The sequence below is a fragment of the Protopterus annectens genome, chromosome 4.part0, assembly GCF_019279795.1.
Source record: "Protopterus annectens isolate FY-2018-M chromosome 4.part0, PAN1.0, whole genome shotgun sequence".
Lineage (NCBI taxonomy): Eukaryota > Metazoa > Chordata > Ceratodontiformes > Protopteridae > Protopterus > Protopterus annectens.
The window spans coordinates 231077484-231090701 of NC_056733.1; the positions used below are offsets into that span (position 1 = coordinate 231077484).

The 13218-nt window shown below is 41.0% G+C and overlaps 1 protein-coding gene across 1 annotated transcript in view; it reads right to left on the bottom strand.

The window, feature by feature from the left end:
• SUPT5H (SPT5 homolog, DSIF elongation factor subunit) overlaps nucleotides 1-13218 on the bottom strand; it is a 1344557-nt gene that overhangs the window by 657399 nt on the left and 673940 nt on the right. Inside the window, exon 11 of the mRNA XM_044069729.1 lies at nucleotides 2388-2524. Coding sequence (XP_043925664.1) covers nucleotides 2388-2524 — 137 coding nt within the window. The remainder of the gene's footprint in view (nucleotides 1-2387; nucleotides 2525-13218) is intronic.

Consider the following 13218-nt stretch of genomic DNA (forward strand, 5'->3'; position numbering starts at 1 on the left):
AAGAAAATCCCAATCCCTCCAAGCTACATGCTATAGGAACCTAAACCTTGTCACCACAACAAACAGGACATGCTGGAGGGATAGATTCCTGTCCCAGAGACTTCCCATACTCTGGAACAGGCTATCCATCTATGTCAAGCAAAGTTCTTCATTAGCACTCTTCAAGAACAATCTTGATGAGTGGATGGGAAATGGGAACTACACCCAGAGGATCACTTCTGTGTCTCTGCTCGACAGTGGCACAGGAAAATAACTTTCTTGGGTGACGTAAGCCAGGGAACCTTGTTGGCTAGGCTTACGTAGGCCCTTGAGCAGATAGCCTAGTACCTACCTATGAAAGACCTTACCAAGGATGACCTTGTTGCCACAAAGATTAGATTTCACTGAGAATGTTTTTACTGACAACATCATCTCAGTTAATATGGCAGTGGACTGAACTGGTGAAGGGACAGACTACAGCCCTAGAATGAGATGCTGTGGTGAGCGTTATTAGTGAAGTAGCATAGAGGAATATGGTATTGTGTGCTGGGTACTAAATGTTTAAAGAGCAGTTACTATAAAGTTACTGAAAATGCAATGCATAACTAAAGATTATAATCATGTCCACAATACAAACGTACTCAAAAAGCAAATGAGAGCTGCTATGCATACCTGCAAAGCTGATTTCAGTAATTTCACAAAATTTTAAGCTGGGGTTAAACTGATGTGACTGACAGGAAGAGGGTGTAGGTAAGGGCCAAGACTCAAGGAACACAAGTTTAATGGATTTTTCTATTGGCACATTAGAATTCTTACAGTGAGAAGGTGTGGTTTGCTATGTATAAAGGAAATAACACATAGGTGGGAGTGAAGTGGGGATTCTCCAGTACAGGACAGCTGAAAAATCTATAGAGCTGCTCTAACACATGGAGAGGTCAACTTGCAAGCTCACTGAATGATACTGTCCCAATGACTCAACAGGAACAAGCAGTCAGGGTAACTGCCATGGTTGGTAACTTGTGCTTTAGTTCTCCTATAAGGGATTTCTTAAGCAACAGAACACAAAAACATGTCTTCTTACTTAAACAAATGCATTTGCTCGGGCAGAAAATGGCAGTCCATCCTCCCATTTAAATCCTGTAACCAGTAAATGGGGGTGGGGGGAGAGAAAGCAATGCCTACTTAAAATTTTACATTCAAATTTAGTGAGCACTCGGTACTCTAAAACAGTACCTTAACTGTCTGAAGGCTGTTTCAGTTTTGTAATCTGAAGTCAAATGAGAGATGTATAGGCTGATTTATGAGATTTAAACAACAACAAAAAAACTTTTGAAAGCTAAACTGCTTTTAATATGATTTTATACTGAAATGAATGTCATTACAAAGGAAGATTTTCCATCATCAGGCCTTCTTACTGTGCTACCCTACTTGGTGAGTTTTTAGTGAAAGGTTTCAACTTGCTAATTTTTAGCTCAAAGATGTTAAACTCTGCAGTCCATGTCTGGTACTTGAAAATGAATGCCACTTTTGTCAGTTGCACACAGGCAGTAATGAAGTCTGTATGCATGGTCTTCTCCTTTCTCCGTAGTTGTGTAGCCATGGAATTAGTATAATTACACAACGGGTGTAGGAAGTGGGGTGGGGGCTTAATCCCTGGATTTTTTTTTTTAAATCAGGTTAAAGGTTTTTTTTTTCTCTCCTTCTATTTGAAGCTTCAACCAAACAGGACATGTGCAGAGGCAGCAGGTTGGGTATATTTTTTACTGACAAGGCCATTAAGGGCTGACAGAAGAAAAATGTGAATAATGCATATTCCACGAGAGAGAGAGAGACAGACAGACAGTGGATTATATGATATTCTGCTCATGTAAATACTTTTTCAAGGCTTTGGTTAGTGCCTGATTACAAGATTAAACAAAGTTACTGTTACTAACCTCATGGTTTGGCCTTGTTCACCATAAAAAATACTATGCTTATCAATCAACAAATAATTTACGCAGTTACATAAGCAGAAGAGGGGCGTTAAAAGCAGATACTACTATTAACTCCCAAATAAAAAGGATAGCCAAGTTTTGGCACAAATTGTTGAAAAGGATACAGTGCTTCTGACCAATGCTAATTAAGAACATAAAAGGACCTATATTCAGTATGTGAAAAAACAAAATAAAACCCCACCCCCCCTCAGAAAATATACTAAATGGTGACACTGCAAAATGTGCCATGGACTACTAGTTATGAGGGTTGATGGTACTATAGCAATACCTGCTAACACCCAGTCAACAAATGCCACAACAAGAGAGCAAGAAGCCAAATACAATGCTTGTAAAACTTGCCGAAAAGTTAAACCAGAAAAAGTCCATAAAGGGAAACATGTACTTTGATACTTCTGTAATACATGACGCATCTACCTTGAGATCTTCATGCTTTGGCATTATGGTGATTTTATTTCCATCGACACTGAGGATTTTACCCTGGAGATTTATCAATTCACCTTCACAGACTTCCACATTGTCACCTGGCTGCAAGTTATGCTCCCGCTCTTTTCCTGCAGATTTAAATGCAGTGTTTTTTTGTAATGTATCATAGTTTTTACATACATAAAAACAAATTCTCATCAATTCCTTAACCAAGCAGTACACACATGTAAAACCTCTGAATTAAACCACTCATACTTAAGCAAACTTTTTCTTATTGGAATATAAAATAATTTTTCATATAGGGATCTCTGCTAACAAATGTCATTGCCCTCAGCACCTGACCCTACTAGTAATGTACTACAATGCATTTCCCTTGCAATGACAAAGACAGGAAACATTACGCTCCCCCCGACACAAAAATAAGTAACTTACTTTAATTTTATGTTGTCTCCTAAATAATGAGGGAATGAACACAAGGGATAATCACATTTTTAATAGTCAATTAAGTAATACTGTACACTTTTTATATTAAAAACAAAATGCCATATGTAGTGAGGAAATTGAAAAGTTCAACAAACAAGAGGCAAAATCAGAACAGATATTTTGTTGATATGATGCATTGTTTTTTTTCACTCACCATCTTAATCTGGAAATAGCAGCACCCAAAAAAACTTTTATGTAGAGCCCAATAAAACTCTTAATGAACTTATCTAAAAGGTGCATCATCTATTCCAGGCACTGCAATGTAAGCTTCAGACCAGGGTTGCCAGATTTCCAGCCCCCCCCAAAAAAAAAAAGAAGGTCTCTCACGGCAAGTGAAGACCAAAAAAAAAAAAAAAGGTCTTTCACGGTAAGTGAAGACCAAAGGTCTTTAATGCAGAACACAGTTCCACATTAAAGAACAGTAGCTCAGTAGCTCTGCACTAAACATGGAGCTTCTCGTGTTTAATGCATTGCAGTTTCGCATTCAACACAAGTAGCTCCGTGTTTAGCGATTTTTGATTGGCTCGTATACCGGCATATGGGCCAATCAAAAATCGCTAAACACGGAGCTTCTTGTGTTTAATGCGGAACACAAGAAGCTCCGTGTTTAGCAATTTTTGATTGGCCCGTATGCCAGGTATACGGGACAATCAAAAAAAACAAAAAAAACAAAGCGGAGGCTGGCCGGGATTTAAACCGGCAGGGCGGGACTCGGGATCAGGCTGCGGATCTCGGGACAGTCCCGCCCAAATAGGGACATCTGGCAACCCTGCTTCAGACTGATCAGTTCTCATATGCATTTTTGCAAGGGTGTTGTCAGAGCAGCGGACATCATGGATCCCAGAGCTTTGAGGCATCTTCTAGCAGATACTTTCTTCCACAAAATGGCAAAGGAGAAGCACTACACCAGGAGTTCCAACTTCCCCTCGGGAAGGAAGGCCTTCTGGCTACTTGATTTCAGGAGTACTCAAAAAATACAGCTCTTTTGCAAGGTGCAAGGTTTGACTTTGGAATGCTGAAAGAAAATATGAGATTCTGAAAACAGTACACAGTGAAGAGAATCCTTGTCCCTCTCTCCTTCAGTTACAGTGCCCAAATGACACAGTCATCCAGACAAGGACGGATGCAAATGCGTTTTGTTCTGCAGTAAGTTTTTAGTGCTGCCAGCACTTTGTGAAAATACAGGATGCAACAGACAATCCATGGGGCAATTAGATAAAGAGGTATTGTGAGTCCTCTTCTTCAAAACAGAGGAACTGCTTGCGGTCTTTATGAATGGGAATGTGCAGCTAGACATCCTTGAAATTCAAAGTGATCATCAAGACCTTTGGAAACGGGAGTGGTTACAGCAGAAATGTCAGCATTTTGAACTTGGCCACCTATAAGGCAGATATTGAGCTTTGAAAGGTTGAAGATGATCTCCATTTGCCTTTCCTTTCTGGCCACCAGGAATAGCTTCTCATAACATTTTGTATTGTTTTTATCTGAGGACAGGTTCTAAGACCCCTCCCCAGTTGTATCATTAGACTTACAAAAGAGCTATACAGGGTGTTTAAGAATAGGAGTGAAGGAGAGATCCACATGGTGAAGGCTGCCCCTACTGATAAAATGCCACTATGCCCCCCTAGACTTTCTTTTGTGGTCCTTCTGCCATTTCCCCCTCAAACTGCCCCCCCCCCCTTTAACTGTTCTTCTTTCCCCTGCAGTGGATAGCAAACCCTGGGTATGAATGGATAGTTCCTGTCATGCCTAGATATGAGGAAGTGGGGGGGGACTGTTTAACACTGTACACAGTCTAGCTCTCACTGTCAGACTCGTAAAAGGTAGGGAAGACAGCTGGTCCACAAAAGCTAGTTCTAAGTCCACAGATGGAGAGACTTCCTTTTTCTCTTTTTAGTGTCGAAATCCCTGACACCAATCTTTATTAGGAAGAAAGCTGCAGGCTTTCACAAAGTAAACAAAATCTTGAGCCAACTTCTAAGTCTAGGTAAGCAGCTAGGGATAGGGAATTGGATGAGGGTTTACCAAAATGTTGTAGGGGCAAGATGACAGATGTCTGTCATTCGTCAACTTGGTTCTGGTCTTGGATACAGAGAAAAACTCAGAAGCCTCCAGATGTGGGTCAGTACCAAAGGCCCTATTTCCGGAACCTCAGCTGTGTAAGAAATTCCCATAACAGAAGTCCTACTGATTACCTTTTCAGTATTCAAAACTATTGTGGTATCTCACCAGTTGACCTGGATTTCTTGGGGTACTAAAGATAAAACTCTCCATACATTCAATGTATAACCTAAGCCAAGAGGCATAAGGGTATCTAAGCAAATGTAGGAGCATAAAACCTCAATCAACCTTGCTGCTAGTCTTAGTGTAGGTCTTGCACCCTTTGGTCTTTTCTACACGTGGTCATGGGTACAGTTTGCTTTCACTGATTCAGATAAATGCCCCAATGGGGAACCTTCTTTGTTTGGTACTGTAATGGATTTCAGCTTGGAAAGGGGGAAAGAGCAATTGTGGTCGGCAGATTCCTACAAGGCTCACTACTCACCCCTGACATACTGCCTATCCCAAAGAAAACATTTTAGAGGACTTGGTCTGACCTTATGCCTGCCCAATCTGACTGAAATATACCTACTGAAGACCCAGAACCCGCAGTAAGCCCAATGCTTTCTCAGATACCCGCTACCCAGACCTTGCTGGAGGCCAGTATGGCATCTAAAGTTCACATATCCAAACAACTGATGCTATCAACATTGGCAAGAAGGTGGAACCCATATAATCCTCTCCAAATGATCCAAAGGTATACCGCAAACTTTAGTTAGAGAGGAAATACCAGTCTCTCTTTACTGAGGTATGTCATGAGTCAGAACTTCTGTGACTTGTGAAAGAGGATGTCACACCTAAAAAAGAAGAAAAAAAAAAAAAAAAAAAAAAACACAAAATGTTTCATCTCCCCAGATGTCCAAGGAAAAGGAATGAATGGACTTCTCTCAGTTTAAGGCCATAATGGCACTCTCAAGCCACCATCTCTTGCATTACTTGCTCCTATTCCTGCTACACCCCAAGAGAGACATTTAGACATCTTCTGAGGATGAGGAGGCTAACTCAGATTCGGATGTGCACTCCTTGGCCTACTCCTCTCAGACCCACCCTCCACACCAAATGGCCTCTGATGAAGATTCCCTTTCCTTGCATTCACCAGTTCTGGAAACCATCTGAAATACAATGCAAATTTTTTAACAGAATCAAAACAGAATACTGCAACAGTGATCTAAGGAAGGACATCCAAAGGCATGCCATCCTCATTTTTAGAACAGGTTACCCAGACATCAAAACTGAAGGTCCATGGATAGGTATTTAGACCTATCAACTGCAGGACAGACTCAGCTTGACAGGTGATGCTAGAATTCTCATTTGAAGAAGACATAACTGGCGTCTCCAAATCCAGTGCCACTGAGCTTAAGAATGCCCTATGAACTCAGATGGTATGCTAATGTTCTCCCAATAATCCCTTCTCTTTAGGGCACTTTTTCAAATTTGTAAGAGGGGCGTTTAGTGCTGATCTAGGAATGCCATGGAGGTCTTGGCCAAAGCACAATACTTTCTCTGATTCAGTCAGTCCATGAGGGATTTGGCTCTCCTCTTGATGGTCTTCTTATTAAACCTAGCACAATGGTGACAACTGTATGCATTGTGCAAATGTCCCAGACAAAAGAGGGACTTACTGTGGAAGTACTTATGCTCTATCTGCTTCCAACAAATACAATTAACTTTAGCATTAATATCTCACATTTATAAAATGACTACCTGAATATTCTTGTTTCCAGAATGCAATTTAGAAAGAAAAGGTCAGGCAAGAGGTTCCCTAATGGAGTACTTAGCTGCCAGCTCTGGAAAACCGGCTGAACCAATTGACTAACTTATGCCTTAATACAGACTGACCTTTAGAAAACTTCAGCAAGAAAGAACTAAAAATGGCACAGATGTTTGGCAAGCACCATAACAAAGTAATAAGGCCCTAACTATGGCCTTACCACAAGGTAAGGGGTAATTCATGAAGAAGGAAGCAGCTCTCTGTCAATTCCTGGATGGATGCAGGACTAGCAAGACTGCACCCCAGGACACCCTTAAGTTCCACACTGGCCTCATCAAAAAAAAAATCTTTATTTGTACAGGGGAATGAAAGGAGGGACTGGTAGAACCAGTGATGGAGTCACTGGGGGTAGAAGACTGGAAAGTACTAAGCAACTGGGGGACAGAGATGAATGCCCCTCTCGTAAACTGATGCACTGAAGTTTTGACATGAGGGCGTCCTCTCAGCCTAGTGAGGTAAACCTGCTTCCAAAGCTGGGCCCCCCCTCCCCCCGACATCAAATGCAGATATGCAGAAAGAAAGAATCTTCTGCAGAAGTCTCAGAGTTATCACTGCAACACAATCATTTGAGGAACATAATGAGGCACCCACCCCAAAACCACCTGCTCCTAGGTACAGGGATACTTTCTGTATCCCCTACAATATTCTCTGAGAAGGTATACAATGATGTGAACGTGCACAAATGGGTATTCTCAGTCATGATGTATTACCATCTGTTTTCTAATGCAGGGGTTTCTAAAGTGTGCACCATGGCACCCTGGGGAGCTGCGGCTTCCTCACAGGGTCAGAGCGAACTAATAAGCTTAGCGGCCACAAAATAAAGTATGAACTAAGCTGATTATTTTGCGGCCACACTAAAGGTGTAGGGCTTGGCTTTCCATATTAATGAGCTAAATATCTGTCTAAAAAGAAAGAACAATTACCTAAAGGGGGTGAGGTGAAAATAAACAGCCCAAATGTGGACATTGTCCTGTACTTCAGAATCAGATTTTAAAGACAGAAAAAGTCAAAGATGCTACAGTTAAAATAACGGAAACGGATACATTTTATGTCAGGGCAGTCCTTAGTACAAACTTAAAAAAATATATATGAAAGTTAGTTAAGATAGATAGTTAAGAATTGATCATACGAGAAATTGCCTGATAATTAGGCATGCCTTAAAACAACTAGTAGATTAAGTATGCAGTTATTTAGGTGACGTGTCCTATGCTGATCAACATTTCGTGCTGAATTTAGTTCTGCTATAAAGCACCAATTTCCGGTGGTATGCAGTCATGTAAAGTTACTGTTTTTGTGTTTTAAGACTTGGCCCGTTTCCTTTCCTATATTTAATGAAATCAGTCAGTTGCATTCTTGCATGTGGAACCATTTCATATAGGACAAAGTTGCAACACCAGGAAGAGTATTACTCCACCCCTTGATCCTCAATGTCAGGGTCTGATGCCTTTTGTTAGAGATATGGAAGCAGATTATTAGGTAGTCCTCTCAGATGTCATTGATTTTCAAGGAGGTCCCAGATTTTGGTTCAAAATATGGCATTTAACCCTCTTCCAAAATTGGTGATTTGGGGAGAAAAGGGGGTGGGATACACTTAAATAATGACAGTAATTACAGTTGCAAGTTTTTACTTCAGAAAATGTGTTTATCAACATTTCAAGTTAATATCGCTAGTGTTTTAAAACGAGTCACTGATATTCCTGGGTTTGCCCCTGATTCTGGAGGTAAGCAGAGAGCTAGATAAATTATGAAAAGTCTGGGGAGAAATGTGGCTCAGCAGTATTTACTGAACACAAAGAAATGGGTATGAGCTGTTGCAGTTCTAGGTTATTAAGGTTTAGAAATTATACAGTTGAGGAAAAAGTTTAGCAGTGCAGTTTTTCTTTTTAAGAAATAATTATTTACAGCAGAGTCTTGTGATTGTTTTTCTATTCCCTTGTTTTGAAAGCATTACTGTTAACATAGTTAGCTGAAGTTTTCTATGGTTCTTGCTCCTAAATTTGTAAGTTAAATCTTGTACATGCTTTCTTGTGAGTTGTACGGTGCTGTTTGACTGAAAAAGCAACATTTTGTATACATCTCTGTGGGGCATTAGCTGCTGTTTAAGATATTTACCATATTTATACAGTGCGTCAGTGTGTATTGATGTAATACAGAAGTAAAGCAGTAATCCACTTGCCTGTGGTATTCCCAAAATCAGTTGTGTCTTTCGGCTTTTCCAGGTTAGGGGTCGCCACAGCGGAACTCCCGCTAATGATTGGCAGTAGATTTTTACATGCCGAGTTGCCAGGCCTGATGCACAACCTTCAACGAAGGTATGCCCATTCACACGTCTCCACACAGAAGACACTCTAGCTGAGAATCGAACAGGACAACGTCTTACTGTGAGGCGACAATGCTACCGCAGCACCATTCCCAAAATCAGTAATAGTTTAAAATGTTTTTTTAAACAACTTTATACACCTTTATTGAATTATCACTTGGGATATAGGCACGTTTACATTTATGTAAGATGAATCAATTGTATTAAAACGTTAAAATTAACAAACATTATTCTTCATATATATTGCTATATATCATATAACCTAAGCAGCATTACATAAATTATTCAATTCCTGACCTTCTTTTAAACAAGAAACATCTTTATTAAACCATCACTTTTATGAAAATTGTAGACTCGTACCAGATATGTCAAAAATGAAATTACTGTGAGTTTTAATTAACAGAGAATTTTATGACTGCATTTATTTGCGGACAAAAAAAATGACAATGTTTACAATTGCTTATTTGACCTAGAGCTGTTTTAGTTTAAAACTGGATACAGAAACTGAGGTACTTAGATTGATGCAGTCTTGCGTTTATTCATCGTCAAGACAGAATTCTACACTGATGATGAGTAAAGGGGTACAGAATATCACCTGCAGTGAGTCTGCATGTATTTGATAGGAAGTTATCTGTTTGTCTGTCTGTCTGGAGGCACCATTCTTGCATATTTACCTGAAATAAGTCAGTCTAGCTTCATGCATCCCTCGGTCACCACCAGTACTGACTATTGCCTAAGATCGGATAAATATCCGTGGAGGAGAGGTGCCAACTACTGTACCGTGGGAGGGAGTTGCAAGCGAGCAGTGGTGAAAGGTTCGAGCCCGATTTGGGGACTGCTCTGGCTATTACTGTTTTTTCTCCGCACTTGTCACTGTGCCGTTGGAGAATGTAAATCTTTGGCAGTTTTGCTCCCACTGTTGTGTTGGGACATGTAGAATTACTCCCTTTATTAAAGAGAGTTCAAGCTTTGCTAAAAAATGGCTCTCTGGATTCAAGCGGGGGTGGTGAGGACAGTAGAATAGCATTAGAGTGCTGTGAAAGTTTTTTAGGATTGGAGAGATGTGCTTGAAGCTTGACAGTTTATTGGCAGGGAGGAGCATCGCTAGCACCACGTAACGAGTGCTCATATTTATGTTTAGTACGCGTGTTATTTATTTTTACCTAACTAACCCTTTTAATTAAAAAAAAAAATATTAGCTATTTCGCAAAGTATACTTGTTAGAATTTAACGGGTGCAGGGGCGCCTTGGGAAAACCTAAATTCAACAAGGGAGCCGAGAATCGAAAAAATTTTGGAACCACTGCTCTAATGTATACATACTTGTAATTACACTTGCTGCTCTCAGGGCTACACCAGAGAACAGCAAGATGGAAAAAAGGTATTCCCTTTCCTAGAGTTAGACAAGTTTGTACAGCATGTGCATTTAAATTCTTTAAGTCATTCTCAAAGTCACAGGTGTTATCAAAATCAAGAGTGGTAACTTACATGTAATAATTACAAAGCTGAAGATAGGAGGAGTACAAACAGTGTGTGTGTGTTTCAAAGTCATAAAATTGAACAGCTAGTGCACTGCATTAGAACAAAAGTACCACTTTAGAAAGTACAGACACCACAACAGAATCCACCACCAAACACCATGTCAAAAGAAAAAAAAAACTACTGATGTGTTCCAGTTATTTCCTACCTTGTCTTTTGCCTGATTATTGGCTGGAGGGGTGATGTTTATGTTCAAATCACATCCAAATGCTTCACTGAAGTACCTTGTGAAAAACTCTCAAATTAGACACTCCTATGAGATCTCCTTCCTGGTGCAGACTCCATAGAGGAACTTTTACTGATACCGCTTCTTTTCAATATATACTTCTTCCCCAGCTATGACCAATGACAGGGAAAAGTACAGTTTTGTACCTACCATAAATGTAGATGTTCGAGTGTCTTCACTGCTGCAGTCATTACACTTGGGTTATCCTGCCGTCAGGCAGTCCCGCAGTCGGCCAGAGTTCCAAAGTCTTGGTCCGGCGTCGGCTGCTGTCTCCTTCCCTGACGTCAGTGCGCCAGGGGTATATAAGCTGCAGCCGACTCCATTTTCTTCAGTTTTTCTTGCCCCAGATGTCAGGTGCCCCCAAAAGGATAGGCAATACATATTGCTTACAAAACATACATAAGGTAAAAAACATAACCTGTAGTAGCCAGCAAATACACCACATAAAAAGTATAGTGTAGATAGTTATAGATAAGACCCAGCTAAGAAAGAGGGGAAGGCGGGTGGGTAACCAGGACTGCAGCAGTGAAGACACTTGAGAACATCTACATTTATGGTAGGTACAAAACTGTACTATGTTTATCGTGTTTCACTGCTGCAGTCATTACACTTGGGAAGAATCCCAAAGCTGAGTCAGGGTGGCTGGTTCTAGAGAGGATTTGGTGTGGCTATGAGGCCCTGCAGCACTGCAGTGGCAAAGCCAGCTCTGGATCTGGAGTAAAGAGGCAAGTGGTAATGCTTGGTAAAGGTGTGCACTGAACTCCAAGTTGCAGCTTTCAAAATGTCCTTGGTAGGCACTCCTCTGAGATAGGCAGTAGAAGTTGCAGTAGTCCTGGTGGAATGTGGTCTAATGTTAGATGGTACAGGCTTCCCATACTGTGTGTGTAGCAGAACCGGATACAGTGTCCTATCCACTTGGAAATGGTCTGCTTTGAAATAGAATTTCCCTGTGATCTTGCAGCATAGGATACTAGCAATTGCTCAGTTTTCCTGAAAGCTTTTGTTTTGTCCAAGTAGAAGCGTAACTGTCTGTGTATGTCCAAGGAATGCAGAATTCTCTCCCCTTTATTCTGGGGGTTTGGATAAAAAGTTGGCAAGTGAATAGTTTGGTTAAGAGCCACAATGGATACCCACCTTAGGCATAAATGAAGGGTTTGTTCTTAAGGAAACCCTGTCTTGGTGGAAAATGATGAAGGGCTCCACTGCCATTAGTGCCTGTAGTTCTGAGACTCTTTGTGCTGTGGTTATTGCCAATAGCAGGGCAGTTTTCCATGATATATATTTTATATCTGCTGTATTGGCTGGCTCAAAAGGAGGTAAAATGACTTTTTCCAAGACGAAATTGAGGTCCCAAGTAGGTGTTGATGCTCTCCGGGGCGGTCTTATGTTTTTAGCCCCTCTGAGGTACTGCTTTAGCAATGGATGAGAGAAAATAGGATCTGTGTTGTAATAAGCTGAGATGGCAGAAGCGTGGATTCTTAATGGATGAGGAGGACAGACCTTTGTCCAGCATCTCAGTTAAATACTGTAGAATCTGAGGTATGTTAGGGACAAGAGGGTCAAGGCTTTGAGCCTGGTTCCAGGCACAGAATCTCTTCCACTTTTCTGAATACGATTTCCTGGTGCTAGGCCTCCTGGCCTCCAAAATGACATCCATAACAGCTTTAGAGAGAGGTGTTGCCTGTTTGGCTAATGAATCTGCCATGCAGCCAGGGATAAGGTTTTGAGCTGACTGTGTAGGATCTGATTGTAGATGTGGAATTTGAGGCAAAATCCAAGGTGGGCCTTGAGCTAAGTTCTTTAAGATTGGGTACCAATGTTGGCATGGCCAGTCTAGAGTTATCAGAATCATCTGTGGTTTTTCTTGTCTGGCTTTTAGGAGAACCTTCGAGAGGAGAAGCAGAGGAGGGAAGGCATAAATGTGTAGGCCTTTCCAGCTAAACAAAAGAGCATCCACTTTCCATGCTTGTGTGTGATAAGTCCTTGTTCAGAATTTTTGTAGTTGGCAGTTCAGTGGGGAGGCAAAGAGATCTATCTCCGGGCACCCCCATTTTTGTATTATCATGCTGAAAACTTGTGGATTTAATTTCCACTCATGAGGATCCATGATGTTTCTGCATAGGTTGTCTGCCAGAGTATTTTTCTTATAGGTTCATAGGTTCATACTAGGCTATCTGCCCTAGGGCATTTATAAGCCTAGCCAGCGTGTGTGTGGCTTTCACCACCCCTTGGAATGAGAATACTATGCCCATTTAGGGTTTAGTTTACTGTACCTCTGTGTCTAGTAGTGACACAGAAATGACCCCCGGGGTAAACCTACGATCTCCCATCCACTCGTCAAGATTTCTCTTGAAGAGAGTCAGTGAGGGGCTCTGCCTAACATG